The sequence below is a fragment of the Penaeus japonicus genome, unplaced genomic scaffold (genome assembly GCF_977035675.1).
Source record: "Penaeus japonicus unplaced genomic scaffold, GWHDUDI00000001_assembly GWHDUDI00000039, whole genome shotgun sequence".
Taxonomy (NCBI): Eukaryota; Metazoa; Arthropoda; class Malacostraca; order Decapoda; family Penaeidae; genus Penaeus; species Penaeus japonicus.
Window position 1 is genome coordinate 12,834,730 of NW_028234441.1, and position 17,500 is coordinate 12,852,229.

Here is a 17,500-nt window from a genome sequence, read left to right on the forward strand (position 1 = left end):
CTGAAAATGTCTTTGCACTCATGCATTTCTTATCATGTCCAACATCCAATGAGTTATTAAAAACAAATAGATTTCTAGCAACATCCTTTTTTTCTACTTCTGCATTATCCAAGTACAGTACTTCATTTAAACACAACATTCCTTAAACCTACACTCGTATTCTGAGACACACATCCATTGCTCCTTTCTTACGTTTATTCATACACACTTATTTCATGGAGCACTACGAATTGCACCCAACACAAAATAAACACACACTATCCAAATCACATCAACAGAGCTTTTCCCGGTAATCATGGCATGTGGCACTGCACAGAAAAAACACACCACACAAACAAGCTACATGGATTCAGATTACTGGAGAGGTAGGGGGGATGGGCGCAAATACATCTTTTACGCTAGGAAGAACATGTGACACTAATCAAAAGACAAACAAACAAAAACAAAACAAAAAGCAGAAATGTAACCCTGGCCTGCAGCAAGTTAGACATGGCCATGTCCTGCTGGGTTGACAGAATAAGCGTGTTCTCTGATGATCATGATCCAAGAACACCTCCCTCCCCACTCTCTAAAAAGTACGTACTGGAGTGCAAATGTGTGAAATACAAACACAGGATAATGAGCAGCCCATGAATGAATATAACACATCTCAAACAACAAGGACTCCAGGACATGACACACGTCTGTGGATACACTAAGGCAAACCACATGGTTGCTTGAGGCTAAAGAGGCTGGGGAGGACACAAGACCAGGGGCAGGGAGCTTAAGGACGGGGACATGGGACACAAGGGCAGTAACAGGACATTTCATGGAGCCTAAAAGGAAAGGGAGTCACAAGGCAAGAAACATAAATCGCAAATACAGAGAACGCTGGGGGAGAGGGAGGAAAAAAGGGATTAAAAATATAGCTGCATAACAAGGAGTGGGGAAAGGGAGGGGAGGGGAGGGGAGGGGAGGGGCAGAGGAGGACAGAGAGAAAGGAGATGGGGGAGGAGGAGGAGGAGGAGGAGGAGGAGGAGGAGGAGGAGGAGGAGGAGGAGGGGGGGAGGAAGAGGAGGAGGAGGAGGAGGGGAGGAGGAGGAGGAGGAGGAGGAGGAGGAGGAGGAGGAGGAGGAGGAGGAGGAGGAGGAGGAGGAGGAGGAGGAGGAGGAGGAGGAGGAAGAGAGAAGGAAGAGGAGAGGGAGGGAGGGGAGGGAGGGGGGGGGGGGGGGAGGAGGAGGAGGAGGAGGAGGAGGAGAAGAAGGAGGGGGGAGGAGGGGGAGAGGGAGGGGGGAGGAGGAGGAGGAGGAGGAGGAGGAGGAGGAGATGGAAGAGAGTGAGATGGGGGGAGGAGGTGGAGGAAGAAAGTGAGATAGATATAGGAGGAGGAAGAAAGTGAGATAGGAGGAGGAGGAGGAGAAGGAGGAGAGGGAAGAAAGTGAGGAGGAGGAAGAAAGTGAGATAGGAGGAGGAGGAGGAGGAGGAGGAGGAGGAGGAGAACATGGAGGAGGAGGAGGAGGAGGAGGAAAAGGAGGAGAGGGAAGAAATTGAAATGGAGGGAGGAGGAAAAAAGTGAGATAGGAGGAGGAGGAGGAGGAGGAGGAGGAGGAGGAGGAAAACATGGAAGAGGAGAGAGAGGAGGAGGAGAAGAAGGAAAAATGGAAGAGGAGAGAGAGGAGGAAGAGAAGAAGGAAAACATGGAAGGTGGAGGTGGAGAATGCAAGAGGGAAACAGTAAAAAAGATGCAGAAATCTAAATATAAGACTAAGGTGGCAATCTTAAAACTGGACGGGAGTAGGAGACTTAAATTGATTGAGGGGTTGGGTGGAGGTGGGGGGGAGGTGGGTGGAGGTGGGGGGGAGGTGAAGAAGGGTGAAGGGAGGAGAAAAGGAGGGAGGCACAGATGAGGATGATGGGAGACTGGGGCAGAGTAGAGGTGTGGGCCAAGGGGTGAAAGGGGGGGGAGGGGGGGTTGGCAAGGTATCTGCTGACCTAAAGAATGCAGCACTTGTGTTTTTTCCTCTTGCCGGGATCTTTGCCTTTTCCATTGGTGTTCTTATTGTCTTCTAATTTGCAAGCACGAATCTCTCGCATCAAATCAAAGAATACCTGTAGGGTGTGGGAGATGGGCCATTAGACGAGACACTATTCACACAATAAAGGTCACTGACAAACACACGTCCCAAGCTCACTAAACTAGACTTTGTGGTGAGTGACATCTGCTGCTGGACCTCAATGTTAGTCAAAAATCAATCGGAGTGAGTCTCGGGAGGCAGGCACGTTTCCCGATATGTGTTGTAAAAAAATGAAATGTCCGGAAATGAACTGGGGGGAAATCACACTAAAAAATCATTTGACACAAACCCGTTTGTTTTTTTTGTTCTTTCTTTCTTCCCTTTTTTTTTTTCTTTTTTTTGGAGGGGGGGGCCCATGTATACCAAACAAGAGATAATGTAAGTATTGAAAAAAAAAAGAAAGGGAAGTGGTATGTAAAGGGACACAGAGTGATGACAAACAATACAAGAAGAAAAAAAAGAAAATTTACATGCTAATAAGTAACCACACATGAACACTTGTAGGTCTGAGGATCCTTGAATAATCCCTCTACTTTAATCAGTCTGTTTCTATCATGTATGAGATAATAATGCTTGTAAATGATAACATTGAAAAAGACAACAACACTATAATAATGTAAACAAAGAAACAACCCTTATCATGAGACTAAACCACATTAATTCTTTATTCCCCTGAGATATAAACAACTTAATGGAAAATAGAGATATGCCTTTGGAGCCTTCATCTGCAACCTAATTTCAGCTCCAAATTACTATCAATGCAAATCATGATCCCCATAAATTGACTAAACTATGTTGATTAAAGAGAAACACAGTTTAACCCTTATAATAAATCCTATTCTGCATAACTTTTGAAGAGATTAGTGTCTGGACATCCATACTACCCTCTTAAATGGAAAGAGTAAATGACAACTTGACTGCCGACATCCATCCCTCTGCAGATGTGTGGAGCAAAATTAACAAGACAAGCTAAAAACAAGGTCAAAGAAGCAAGGTTGAAAGTGAGGTCTTCACAAACCAAAATATAACAGTCTTTAACTTGACATAATCATAAACATCACTAGGTAATCACCCTTACAGCCAACTACAAGCTGGTAATGATGAGATGAACATAAAAGCTATGTACACCACCAAATCATACATAATATTCTAAATTAAGCATCCAATAATTCTTAATTACATGGGTAATGTACTACCCACAGCGGATTGGGGATTTTCTTTTTCTATCACTCAAGTCAAAAGGGACACTTTTATTCTGTACTTTACTTATTTTGGCAATGATCACTTACAACCCTAGCGTCCAGACCATTTCATCTCGTTCTATAGGCTATCTTTCCCCTCCATATTCAGTTGACTTGTATGAAGCTACATTGAAAGCAAATTCAACGAGCATAACAGAAGCAATACAGACACTATTGAACCAGCTTAAGAATGCAAGCAGATCTATTGGGTTTAAATATGCCTCAGAATTCTTGCCCTATTCAAATGATCTATCGCATTATAAAATAAAAAAATAAAAAAATTGTAAAAAAAACAAAAAAACAGACGGGAATAAGATGAGAAGAGATAAGGATTTATTCTTCACTCGTTAAAAAAGGGGGATGGGGGCATTCAAGTTAAAAACAAAACAAAACAAAGAAAATGCTGTTTATATCATCTTCTCCTTAAAGTAACCAAGCTCAGCAAGTGTAATCTTTCTCCGTCTCTCTCCTGCCAGCACCAACCTCCTCCTCTTTCCTCACCTTATCGACGTTGGCGCGCGTCTTGGCCGAGGTTTCAACGTATGGCACCCCCCACTGGCTGGCACGGTTCTTGGCATCCTCTTCTCTCACTTTCCGGCGCTCGTTCAGGTCAGCCTTGTTGCCCACAAGCAGGAATGGGATGTGGTCGTCGTTCTTCACGCGCAGGATCTGCTCCCTGAAAGGATAATGGAGAAGGAGGGGAAATGAAAATGGTGCTTTGTAAACAGAATAATTTTATCCATGAGAATATCACTAACCCCTAGAAATGACATTAAAGTATATCAAAACCAAAATACAATAGCAATTCTACTAACAATGAAAAAAAAGAGACAACTAAAAAAAAACAAGTGCCTTCCCCACCCCTCAACCCCCGCCCATCTCATCACCCCGAGCACCTCAATCCACATTTTCCTCTGAGCACCTGTATGAGGTCGTTGAAAATGAGCAATTGCCACTTACCTGAAGAGCTCGGTGGCCTGGAAGGAGTCGTCCTCTGTGATGGAGAACACGCACAGGAAACCTTCGCCCGACCTGTCCGTTGAGGAATCACATTAGGTAATCTATGTGAACCAAATTTTTGATAATATTCAACAATGCCAAAAAAAGATTACTTGCATGTATGATTAATTGAAAGGACTGTCAATATAATGGATTATCAGCTGGAATAATGTCACAGTATCAGTACAACAAAGGCCCATATAATAATATCACACACTCCAAAACCATAAGTAAAAAAAAATCATAACCTCATCAAAAGCAAAACAACAGCAACAAAAACACATGCTCCTCTTTGCCATAGAAACTCTCTCTCCCTTTGCACTCTCCCCCTCACTCTCCTTTTCCTCTCCCTCCCCTTCCCCTATTCCCCTCTCCTTCCCCTACCCCTTAGGAGGAGGAGGAGGAGGAGGAGGAGGAGGGAGAGGAAGAGGGAGGAGGGGGAGGAAGAGGGGGGAGGAAGAGGGAGGAGGAGGGGGAGGAAGAGGGAGGAGGAGGGAGGAAGAGGGGGGAGGAAGAGGGGGGAGGAAGAGGGAGGAGGAGAGGGAGGAGGAGGGGGAGGAAGAGGGAGGAGGGGGAGGAAGAGGGAGGAGGGGGAGGAAGAGGGGGGAGGAAGAGGGAGGAGGTGGGGGAGGAAGAGGGAGGAGGAGGGGGAGGAAGAGGGAGGAGGAGGGGGAGGAAGAGGGAGGAGGAGGGGGAGGAGGAGGAGGATCAGAAGCAGGTTTACAGTCTCACCCAATTCCCTCACTCCCTCTCCCCTTCCCCCTATCCTCTCTCCCTATACTTACCCTCCTTTCCCCTACCCCCTATCCTAGCCCCCCTACCTTACCCCTTGCCATACCCCCTATCCTCACTCTCCCCTCCCTACCCACCCTCACCCTCACCCCCTCCCCACCTCATCTCCGCCTCACCCCTCACCCCATTCTACCCCTCCCCCCTACCCTATCCTCCCCCCTCCCCCCTCACCCCCATTCTACCCCTCCCCCTTACCCCATTCTACCCCTCCCCCTTACCCCATTCTACCCCCCCCCCCTATCCTCACCTGAAGTAATTATCCCTGATGGCCGCGTAGTCCTCCTGGCCCGCCGTGTCGAGGATGTCGATCTGCACCTCCTCGCCATCGAGCACGACCTTCTTGCGGTAGCTGTCGGCCTTGGTGGGCTCGTAGTCCTCCACGAACTGTTGCGGGGGGAAACACTTGTTAATGATGATGATGATGATGATGATGATGATGATGATGATAATAATAATAACAATAACGATAATTATGGTAATAATGATGATGATGATGATTAATAATTATAATAATAATAATAATTAATAATAATAATAATAATAATAATAATAATAACAATAACGATAATTCTGGTAATAATGATGATGAAGATGATTATTAAAAATGACAATAATAATAATAATAATAATAATAATAATAATAATAATAATAACAATAACAATAACAATAATGATAATGATAATGATAATGATGATGATGATAATAATAATAATAAGAAGAAGAAGAATAAGAATAATAATAACAATAACGATAATTCTGGTAATAATGATGAAGAAGATGATTAACAATAATAACAATAATAATAATAATAATAATAATAATAATAATAATAATAATAATAACAACAATAACAATAATTCTGGTAATAATGATAATGAAGATGATTAATAATAATAACAATAATAATAATAATAATAACGATAATTCTGGTTATAAGGACAACGCCAACACTAATACCAATGACCAAGAAGAAGAAGAGCCACACCGCAGCCGCAGTCCACACGTGAGGACAATCCCAGCGCGCCTCTGCACTAATCCGCTCGCACACCGACCCTCCCCCCCACCCCCCCCCCGGCTTAATGGCTCGCGTCGTTACTGCAATCATTTCTCCATCAATCAATCAGTCAATCAATCCATCCATCCATCAACCACGCGCTCCAAATCACCGGACACAGTAGGGTTGAGGCGACAGTCAATCCGATTCGGAGACACTGTGTTCCTCCTTTGGAAGAATCGTTTCCCCTTACTCTACCCTACCCCCTATTCTTACCCCCTCTCCCCTACCCACTACCCTCACCCCCTCCTCCCTACCCCCTGTCCTCACCCCCTCTACATTACTCCCTATCCTCATCCCCTCTACCCTACCCACTACCCTCACCCCCTCCTCCCTACCCCCTCCTCCCTACCCCCTGTCCTCACCCCCTCTACATTACTCCCTATCCTCATCCCCTCTACCCTACCCCCTATCCTCACCCCCTCTACCCTGCCCCCTATCCTCACCCCCTCCTCCCTACCCCCTATCCTCACCCTTCCTCCCTACCCCCAATCCTCACCCTCTCCTCCCAACCCCCTATCCTCACCCCCTCATTCCTACCCTAACAGCGGAAATGATAATAATATATAAATAATTTCAACAAGTTGAAAAACAAAGACGAAAAGCGACTTAATTAAAACATGACAACGAAGAAAGAAATGAAATGCGACCAGAAAAGAAGACGAAGAGGAAGAGGAAGAGAAAGAGGAAGAGGAAGAGGTAGAAAATCAAGAAGACCTTCCAGATTCTCATCCACGTGAGACCCTGACCTCTGGAGGGGCGAACGGAGGGTGGGAGAGAGAGGTGGGCATGGGAAAAGGAGTGGGAGGGAGAGGGAGGAAGGAAAGGAGGGAGGGAGGGAGGGAGGGAGGGAGGGAGGGGGGGGGAAGGAGGGAGGGAGGGAGGGAGGGAGGGAGGGAGGGAGGGAGGGAGGGAGGAAAGGAGAGAGGGTAGAAGGGGTGGAGGAAAGGAGGGGGGAGTAGTAAGAAGAAGGGGAGGGGGAAGGAGGAGAAGAGAGAATTGAAGGCATATGAAGATGAGGGGAGAGAGGGCGGGATGAATGTGGGAGATGATGGGAGGGAGGGAGAGGTGAGGGAAGGGAAAGGGTATTGAATAAACAGGAGAGATCGGGGAGAGATGAAGGAGAGGGAAAGAAGAGGGAGAGGAAGAGAAGAGAGGAGAGGAAGGGGCCAAAAGGGAGGTGGCACTAAGTGACTCCCGCAATTAACGGTCACAAAGCGCAGGTTAACTCTCCCACGCAGCTCCTTACAGAAGAGCGGGAGAAGAAAGTGAGGAGAGAGGGAGGGAGAAAAGGAGGGAGGAAGGGAGAGAGGGAGAGAGGGAGGGAGAGAGGGAGGGAGGGAGGAAGAGAGAAAGAGAGAAAAAGAGCGAAAAAGAGAGAAAAAGAGAGAGAGGGAGGGAGAGAGAGAAAGAGAGAGAGAAAGAGAGAGAAAGAGAGAGAAAGAGGAGAGCGAAAGAGAGAGAAAGAGGAGAGCGAAAGAGAGAGAGAGAGGAGAGCGAAAGAGAGAGAAAGAGGAGAGCGAAAGAGAGAGAAAGAGGAGAGCGAAAGAGAGAGAAAGAGAGAGAAAGAGGAGAGAGAAAGAAATAGAGAGAGAAAGAGAGAGGAGAAAGAAGAGAGAGAGAGAGAGAGAGAGAGAGAGAGAGAGAGAGAGAGAGAGAGAGAGAGAGAGAAGAAGAGGAGAGAGAGGAGAAGAGAAAGAGAGAGAGAGAGAGAGAGAGAGAGAGGAGAGAGAGAGAGAGAGAGAGAGAGAGAGAGAGAGAGAGAGAGAGAGAGAGAGAAAGAGAAGAGAGAGAGAGAGAGAGAGAGAGAAGGAGAGAGAGAGAAAGGGGGAGAGAGAGAGAGAGAGAGAGAAAGAAAGAAAGAAAGAAAGAGAGAGAGAAAGAAAGAAAGAGAGAAAGAAAGAGAGAGAGAAAGAAAGAAAGAGAGAGAGAAAGAGAGAGAGAAAGAAAGAGAGACAGAGAGAGAGAGAGAAAGGTCGAAGTGGAGTGTAGCAAAGAACCTGGGCACAGGAAACAAACAAGCGAATAAACAAACAAGAAGAGAAAAGAGCGCCAGAGCCAGAGGAACACAACCGAACAAAGTCAACACGACTAAGACACCACCACAACACCACCACCACCAAATGGCGACAAAAAGGGCCGGCAAACTACGACCTCGCCACAACAGGAGGCGTCAGACACACACACAGCAATGTACTCAAACAATCAGACAGGTTATAAATAAATATATATATATATATATATATATATATATATATATATATATATATATATATATATATATATATAAAGAGAGAGAGAGAGAGAGAGAGAGAGAGAGAGAGAGATTAATAGGTATGTAGGTTGGGATGGATGGATGGATGGATGGATGGATGGATGGATGGATAGGGAGTGAGTTAGTGAGTGAATGAGTAAGTGAGAGTGAGAGGGATAGGAAGAGGGAGAGGGAGGGAGAGAGACAGAAAGAGAGAAAGAAAGGGAGGGAGGGAAGAGAGGGTTAGGAAGAGGGAAGAGAGGGAGGGAGAGAGACAGACAGAGAGAAAGAAAAGGGAAGGGAGGGCGGGAAGAAGGGAGATAAGAGGGAGGAAGAGGGAAGTAGAGGGATAGGAAGAGGGAGAGGGAGGGAGAGAGACAGAAAGAGAGAAAGAAAGGGAGGGAGGGAAGAGGGAGAGAGAGGGAAAGAGAAGGAGGGAAGGAAGGAGGGAGAGAGGGAGAGAGAGAGAGAGAGAGAGAGAGAGAGAGAGAGAGAGAGTGAACTAGACAGAGAGAGCGTACGAGAGGTGAGCGAATGAGAGAGAAAGAGAGAGAAAGATGAGAGAGAGAGAGGAGAGGAGAGAAGAGAGATGAGAGAGGGGAGAGAGAGGGAGAGAGAGGAGAGGAAGAGAGAGATGCTGAGAGAAGAGAGCGAGGAGGACGAGAGAGAGAGAGGAACGAGAGGAGGAGAAGAGATGGAGGGCGGAGCATGGAGAGAGCGAGGGGGGAGAGAGCCGGAGAGTTGGCAGAGAGAGAGAGAGAGAGAAGGGGGGGAGGTAGAGAGAGTGTGCGTATTTGCCATCTTACCAGATAAAACACTGAATAACAAAATAACGCAGTAAATGAGCTCACTGGCAACCCACTGCGCGCACGACTGAATGATGAATGCGGGAAAATGACATGCAAAGCAAATGGATGGGGGGAGGGGGGGGGGAGGGGGCGAGGGAGAAGTACATGCACGAAGACATAGGCGGGAGTGTGCCCTCGGCCGCCACTGCCATGCAATCCTCTTCTTCACTAATTCATTCACTCATTCGCTTGCATTCAAGAAAAGAAAGGAGAAAAGAGATGCTGGAGTGGGGGGAGGAGGGAGGAAAGGGAGATGGAGTGGGGGATGCGGAGGGGGGGGAAGTGAGGGGGAGGGAGGGGAGGGAAAAGGAGAAGTGGGGATGAATGAGCTGGAGAGGGAGAGGAGTAGTAATAGTTAAAGTTATTATTAAGTAAGGGAGGGGAAAGCGGGAGAAAGAGAGAAGGGGAGGGGGAGCGGGAGTGGGGGGGATGAGGGAAGGGGAGGGGAGGAGAGGGGAGAGAGGGAGGGGGAGAGGGGGGGTGAGGGGAAAGGGGGAGGGCGAGGGAGTGATGGAGGGAGGGGGAAGAGGGAGGAGGGGGAGGGAGAGGGGAGGGAGGGGGAGGGGGAGGGGGGAGGGGGGGGGGAGGGGGAGGGGGAGCGGGGGGGGGAGGGGGGGGGGGAGAGGGGGGGGGGGGGGGGGGTGAGGGGGGAGGGGGGGGGGGGGGAGGGGGGGAGAGGGGGGGGGGGGGGGGGGGGGTGGGGGGGGGGTGGGGGGAGGGAGAGGGGGGGGGGGGGATGGGGGGGGAGGGGGGGAGGGGGGGGAGGGGGAGGGGGGGGGGGGGGGGGGGGGGAGGGGAGGGGGGGGTGGTGGTGGTGGGGGGGGGGGGGGAGGGGGGGTGGGGGGGGGGGGGGGGGGGGGGGGGGGGGGGGGGGGGGGCGTGGGGGGGGGGGGGGGGGGACGGGGGGGGGGGGGGGGGGGGGGGGGGGGGGTGGGAGGAGGGGGGGGGGGGGGAGGGGGGGGGGGGGGGGGGGGGGGGGGGGGGGAGGGGGGAGAGGGGGGGGGGAGGGGGGGGGAGAGAGGGGGGGGGAGGGGGGGGAGAGGGGGAGGGGGGGAGGGAGGGGGGGGGGGGGGGGGGGAGGGAAAAAAGGGGGGGGGGGGAGGGAGGGGGGGGGAAGGGGAGGGGGGGGGGGGGGGGGGGGGGGGGGGAGGGAGGGGGGGGGGGGGGGGGGGGGGGGGGGGGGGGGGGGGGGGGGGGGGGAGAGGGGATGGAAAGCGATAGCAAGAGAAGCAAAAGAACAGGACAAAGAGAGAGAGAAATATACAAAGAAAGAAAAGCACAACAACAACAACAACAACAACAACAACCAAGCGAAAACCAAGAAAGAAAAGAAAAGAAAAAAAAAAAAGAAAAAAAAAATGCAACCGTACTCAAAAGGCCAAGAAGACAGACACCACGACAACTCACAAACAATGAGATCCTGAACCGATTAAAAAGAAAAAAAAAAAGAGAGATAAAAAAACATAACAATAAAATAAAAAACAGCTAATTACCCTCTTCCGCTCATTGTAAGAGGATACAAACCGCGAGGAGGGTGAGGGAAGGAGGGAGGCCAGAGAGAAGATAAACAAAAGGAAGAAAGGTACCGGGTGAGGGGGAGGGAGAGAGAGAGGGAGAGAGGGAGGGGGAGAGGGAGGGAGGGAGAGAGGGAGGGAGGGAGGGAGGGAGGGAGGGAGAGAGGGAGGGAAGGGAGGGAGGGAGGGAGGGAGGAAGAGCAGGAGGGAGGGAGGGAGGGAGGGAGGGAGGGAGAGAGGAAGGGGGAGGAGAGAGGAAGGGGGGGAGAGAGAGGGAAGGAGAGGGAGGGAGGGAGGGAGGGAGGGAGGGAGGGAGGGAGGGAGGGAGGGAGAGAGGGAGGGAGAGAGGGAGGGAGGGAGGGAGGGAGGGAGGGAGAGAGAGGAGAGAGAGAAGAGAGAAGGGAGAAGAGAGAAAGAGAAAAAGAGAAAAAAATGAGAAAGAGAAAAAGAGAAAAAAGCGAGAAAGAGAGATCGAAACGCAACGTTGACACGAGGCCCTATTGCAACGTGTCTGCGATGATGAATATGGGTTGTGAATGGTCGGCCGGCCCGGAGGGAGACGGGAGAACTCAGCTACGAAGATCGACACACACAGACGGTCTTGTAGATGGGGGGCCCGCGGGGGACCGGGGACTGGAGAACCTTCTTTTACAGCTAATATGTATATACCCAGGCGCAGCCTCGTTTTTTTACCGTGTGTGTTTTTGTCCCTGTGTATGTATATGTGTTATTGGACTGTACATTGTCACATGTGTATATGTTTTGTTGTAACTGTGCGTTATGTATGTGTATATGTGTATATGTGTATATGAGTATTCGTGTGTATATGTATGTATATGTATGTATGATTGTATGTATGCGTGCATTTATGTGTGCATTTATGTGTGTGTATATATATGTAAATGTGTGTGTATGTATATGTATATGTATATATGTATATATGTATGTATGTATATATGTATGTATGTATATATGTATATGTACGTATATGTATGTATGTGTATATATATATATATATATATATATATATATATATATATATATATATTATATATCATATATATTATTATATATTATAAATATATATTTAACCCCCCCCCCACCCCCCCCCCCCCATTTATAAAATATATATGAACTTAGATTCCCAACAACGTAGCGAAAGAGTAGGGAGGGGGAAAAGGAAAGGGGCAATTTCTTTGCGCAAAATCACCGAATAATACGACCCGACTTTCCCTTCCCCAAAAGACGTTTTTCCAGCGCCCCTCTCTTCCTTCCTTCCGCCCTTCCCTCCTCCACCCTTTCCTCCCCCTCCTTCCCTCTACCCTTCCCTCCGCCTTATTCCCTCCAACATCTTCTTTTCCTCAAGTACACTCGACGATCAAGACACGCGGCACATTACGAGAGAGAAGAGAAGAGAAGAGAAGAGAAGAGAAGAGAAGAGAAGAGAAGAGAAGAGAAGAGAAGAGAAGAGAAGAGAAGAGAAGAGAAGAGAAGAGAAGAGAAGAGAAGAGAAAGAGAAGAGAAGAGAAGAGAAGAGAAAAGGGAGAGAAGAGAAAGATAAGATAGATAGAAGACAAGAGCAAGAGAGAGAAGAGAAGAGAAAGCTAAGATAAGATAGATAAGTAAGATAAGAGAAAGAGAGAGAAAGAGAGAAAAAGCAAAGAGAATGAGAAAGAAAGAAGAAGAGAAGAGGAAAACAAGAGAGAGCGAGAGAGAGAAATGAGGAAAGAAAGAGATATTAGAGAGGAATGAGAGGAGAAGACGACGAAGAAGAGAGAGAGAGAGAGAGAGAGGATGATTGCATGATGAGGAGAGAGGCGGCGAGAGAGAGAGAGAGAGAGAGAGAGATAAAGAGACAAGTGGGGAATATAGGCCGACAAATAAAACCCCAGCACGTTCACTCGAGAGGAAAAACTGCGTAATGACAACACTTTTGACTTTCTCTCCCAGATTCATTTTCTTCCCCCCTGCGTCTTCGTCACCCCCCCCCCCACCACCACCACACACACACACACGCCCCTTCGTCACCCCCTCCCCCCCCCACCCGCACACCCTTCCTCACCCTGCAATTTTCCTGAAAAAGAAAACATGTTCATGGTACACGCTCTTACGGCGCCTCTACACTCTTTAGAATACACAGTTATGTTATGCTATGTTTGTCTCTTTGTATGTGTCTCTCTGTATGTGTCTGTCTGTCTGTCTATGTCTGCCTGCCTGTCTGTCTGTCTGTCTGTCTCTCTCTTTCTCCATTTCCCCTCATATAGTATGAATTATCTATAACTAAAAGTTTACTCGCAAAACCAGAGAGAAAGAGAGAAAGTGAGAGAGAGAGAGAGAGAGAGAGAGAGAGAGAGAGAGAGAGAGAGAGAGAGAGAGAGAGAGAGAGAGAGAGAGAGAGAGGAGAGGAGAGGAGAGGAGAGGAGAGGAGAGGAGAGGAGAGGAGAGAAGAGAGGAGAGAGGGGAGAGGAGAGGAGAGGGGAGAGGAGAGGAGAGGAGAGGAGAGGGGAGAGGAGAGGAGAGGGGGAGGGAGAGAGAGAGAGAGAGAGAAAGTGAGAGATAAAGAGAAAGAGAGAAAGAGAAAGATAAAATAGAGAAATAGAGAAAGAAAGAGAGCGAGAGAGAAAGAGAACGAAAGAGAAAGAGAGAGGGAAAGAGAGAAAGAAAGAGAGAGAAAGAGAAAGATAAAAAGAGAGAGGTCGCCTCCTTGTCTTCGCACGGTCATCTACCTTCTTATCCGTACATCTGAGACTGTGCCATCTCCTTCGAAACAAGCTAACCCCCCCCCCTACTTTTTCCTCTCCCCCCTACCCCACCCCACCCCACCCCCCGGTTGGCCATATCCGTGGTCCCCGCATCTCCTTCAGCCTCATGTCCTTAACTTTGCATGACGGGGTTTCTTACTAGAGTTTAGAAAAGAAAAAAAAATACCGCAAGAATAAATAACATTATAGATTCTCGCTCTTTTGCAAAACGACTGCACTTAAAAAACAACAGTTGTAACGACTATTTTTAACAACACTAATAATAGCAATTATAATAACAATAACAGCTGGCAATAAATTCATTATCATTGTTATTATTATTACGATAACTATTATCATAACTTTTAATATTACTGTTATAATTAGTATTTTTCACTATGATTATCATTAGGTTTATGATTATCATTATCAATATCTTTAATGATAATGATAATAATAATAATAATAATAATAATAATAATAATAATAATAATGATACTTCTACTACTACTATTAATAATAGTAATAATCATAATGATAATAATAATAATAATTATAGTAATAATAATAACAATAATAATAATAATAATAATGAATAATGATAACAGTAATAATGATAATAATAATAATAATAATAATAATAATAATAATAATAATAATAATAATAATAATAACAGTAATAAAAAATAATGATAGCAATACTGATAGTGGAGAGTACGGAGAGCGCCCAGCAGACAAGGAAGAGGCGACGAACCGCGCGAGCGAAAGGGAGCCAAAGCACGCCCTCGCCGCCCGCGCTCCTTGCACACACCTGCTTGCTCGAGTGCCTCCCGCACGCACTGCCCCGCCACTGGAACTCCTGGGAGCAGTAACCCCCTCTTTCCCTCTTTACTTCCCTCTCTTCTTTTCCATTTCTTGTTTCCCCTTCTTCTATCCTCTCCCCTTTTCCTCTCATTTCTCTCATCTCTTCCTTCTCCATTCTTCTCTTCTGTCCCTCCATCCCTCTCATTTTATCCTCCTTTCCTTATCGCATCTCTCCTTCTGCTAATACCACCACGACTACTACTACGACTGCCACGACCACTATACCAAAGACAATTATTACTACCACCACTATTAATACACCGGACATGAGGCAACTGCTACGTTCGGCCCCTCCCTCATCATATTCATTCACTCCGGCACCTCATTCTACTTCTACGACTGCCCCCCCTCCCCCCCCTCCTCCCCCTAATGCACGTTATGAAATGAACACGTGACGTTCTAGGTAATGTGATGTTCTCCCCAGGTGCAAATAAATACAGCTGTTACAGTTACTATCACTGTAACTACTACTGTTGTACATTGTCACTTCTACATTATTACCCGTACTACTACTGTAATTACCGCACCACTAATGTCATACAACTACTAACACAGCTACGCAATTGCTACTACTTCTAGACTACTATGATGCGACCAAAACAACTTCACTTCTAGAGTAGCAGTACTGCAACAATTGCAACTACAGCACATATACCACCAGTACCACTACTATAGTCCTCCTCCCGCTACTCATATCTCTGGCCTGTTTCCCTCATTAATCGAATCGACACTGCCCAGTCCTCGCACCTAATAACCGTCATTAAAGAGGTCATCACTGCTTCTGCTCGTCATAATCATCCCAACTCCCATCCTATACTTTGTCTCACATCCCCAGGGGGCGAGTGCGACGATGTCCTCACGCCTCACAACCATGCAAAGAAAGTAACATAAAATGACAGCGCTTCGGCCACCCGATAACGCCCACGGCCACACCCATCGCTCCTCGCACACGCCCAACTCCCCTTCCCTCCCCTCCTCCCTATCCCACCCTCCCTCCCACTTTAATCCATCACACCCCACTTCCTCGTTCTACAAAACATGAACACACAAAAAAAGAAAAGAAAAAAGGAGGGAATAATAAAGGTGATGATAAAACATGCGCAGTAAAAAAAAAAACAACGACAATCATCAGCGTTATCGTCGTTATCTGCAACGCATGATGCACGTGACAAAAAGCGTTACCGTCGTATACACGTTACGCACCAATGCCTACGCCGATTTCCTGGGTCCCCTGGCTTGCTCGCACGCTCACACGCACTCACGCACGAGAGTTCACACACGCACACGCACGCATACATTCGCACGCATATACACACCGTATGAACCTTATTAGTTTGTTCACCACTGATTCTAGTATTCATATCTTTCTTTGTTTTTACTTTTTTACTTTGTTATTCCTCTTTTATTCTCTTCTCTACGCCTTCTCTCTCCTTTCGTCCGTCCCTGCGCGCCTTTACAACCAACCTGGGGCATCTTACCCAACCCCCTCCCTCCTCATGGCTCATAACTAGAACCCCCCTTCACCCTCCCCCCCTCCTAGGCATCCCCCACGCGCCTCCACCTTAGCATACGTCCCCTCCTCCCTTCCTCCCTCTTAGGCGCCACTCATACATCCTCCCCACCCATACATCCCACCATACACTCTCCCCACCATACACCCTCCCCACCCATACACCCTCCCCACCCATACACCCTCCCTACCCATACATCCTCCCCACCCATACACCCTCCCCCTCCCTCCCCCCTCCCAGGCACTTCCTACCGCCACCTGATCCACCCGCACGGCTTCATTACCTGCCCTAAGGGAGATCCCAAGACACGGAGCCACAGGTGACGGACGGCGGTGGGAAGGGAGAAGGTCTGGGGGGAGGGGGGTAGAGGGAGGGAAAGGGGGAGAGGAGGGGGAGAGGAGAAATGGGTGGGAGGGAAGAAGAGAGGGAGTGAAAAGGGTGGGAGGGAACGATAGAAAGAGAGAGAGATATATAAAGAGATAGAGAAGAGAGAAAGAGAGAAATGCTAGAGAGAAAAGAGATAAAAACGAAGAATGAGACAGAGGAGAGAGAAGAGAAGATAAAAAAAAAGAGAAAAATAAAGAAACGCTCAATAAGAGGGAAAAAAACAGCAAACGAGAGGAGGAGGAGCAGCCACAGAAGACAGCCCCAAAGACAGCGAGTGCCATGATAAGCCGACCCCAGTGAAAGCTAAAAAGGAACAATTAACTCTATAATTCGCACGCACGCACGCACACAGCGGATCCATAAACTCACTTTAATAAGCACACATACGTCCCTCCCCCTCCCTCCCTCCTTTAACACTTCCTCTTCTCAATTTCTCTTTTCTAATTCCTCTCTCCCTTTGGCTTCTCTTTCTGTATATTTTTTATGTTTTTTGTTTTTGTTTTTTTGCGAGCGGGGAAAATACTATGATGGTGATGATGGTGATGATGATAGTGGTGGTGGTGGTGAGGATGGTAATGGTGATGACGATGATGATGATGATGATGATGACAATCATGGAAATGATGGTGAAGACTGATGAAGAATTCCCTCTCTAATAATAACACGGTCTTCACCAACAAAATAACAGACAAGAGAGAGAGAGAGGAAGAGGGAATCGAGGGAGAGAGTAACTCTCAAGAACACGATCGAGGAGAGGATGAGAGGAGCCAGAGAGAGAGATGAGAGAGAGGAGAGAGGGAGAGGAGAATGAGTGAAGAGAGAGAGGAGATGAAGAGAGAGAGAGAGAGCGAGAGGAGGGGGAGGAGAGGAGAGAGAGGAGAGGAGAGAGAGGAGAGGGATGGAGGGCGTAGAGGGGAGAGAGAGAGATGAGAGGGATAGAGAGAGAGAGAGATAAGAGAGAGGAGGGAGAGGAGAGAAACAATAAAATAGAGAGATAGAGAGAGAGAGATGAGGAGGAGAGGAGGCGAGGAGAGAGAGAACTCGAAGAGAGAGAGAGAGAGAGAGAGAGAGAGAGAGTTTGGGTCTTGCGTGTAACGAAGAGTAGTCACGTAGATAGACTGATCATCCAAAGCGTCCCTTCGCTTCCTTCCCATTTGTCTGCCCCAGGCCCAACTCTCCACATTCTCTAGCCAGCAATTTTATCTCCATATACTCTCTCTTTATTTCTCACTCTTTCTCT

The 17,500-nt window shown here is 47.8% G+C and overlaps 1 protein-coding gene across 2 annotated transcripts in view; it reads right to left on the bottom strand.

The window, feature by feature from the left end:
* Rala (Ras-like protein A) overlaps window positions 1-17,500 on the bottom strand; it is a 46,665-nt gene that overhangs the window by 1,849 nt on the left and 27,316 nt on the right. The window contains exons 3-6 of one of the 2 annotated variants that reach the window (XM_086533617.1): window positions 5,334-5,470; window positions 4,256-4,327; window positions 3,797-3,971; window positions 1,972-2,088 (exon numbers count right to left, since the gene is read on the bottom strand). In XM_086533617.1, coding sequence (XP_086389743.1) covers window positions 1,972-2,088; window positions 3,797-3,971; window positions 4,256-4,327; window positions 5,334-5,470 — 501 coding nt within the window. The remainder of the gene's footprint in view (window positions 1-1,971; window positions 2,089-3,796; window positions 3,972-4,255; window positions 4,328-5,333; window positions 5,471-17,500) is intronic. The other variant, XM_086533618.1, reaches the window with a different exon arrangement.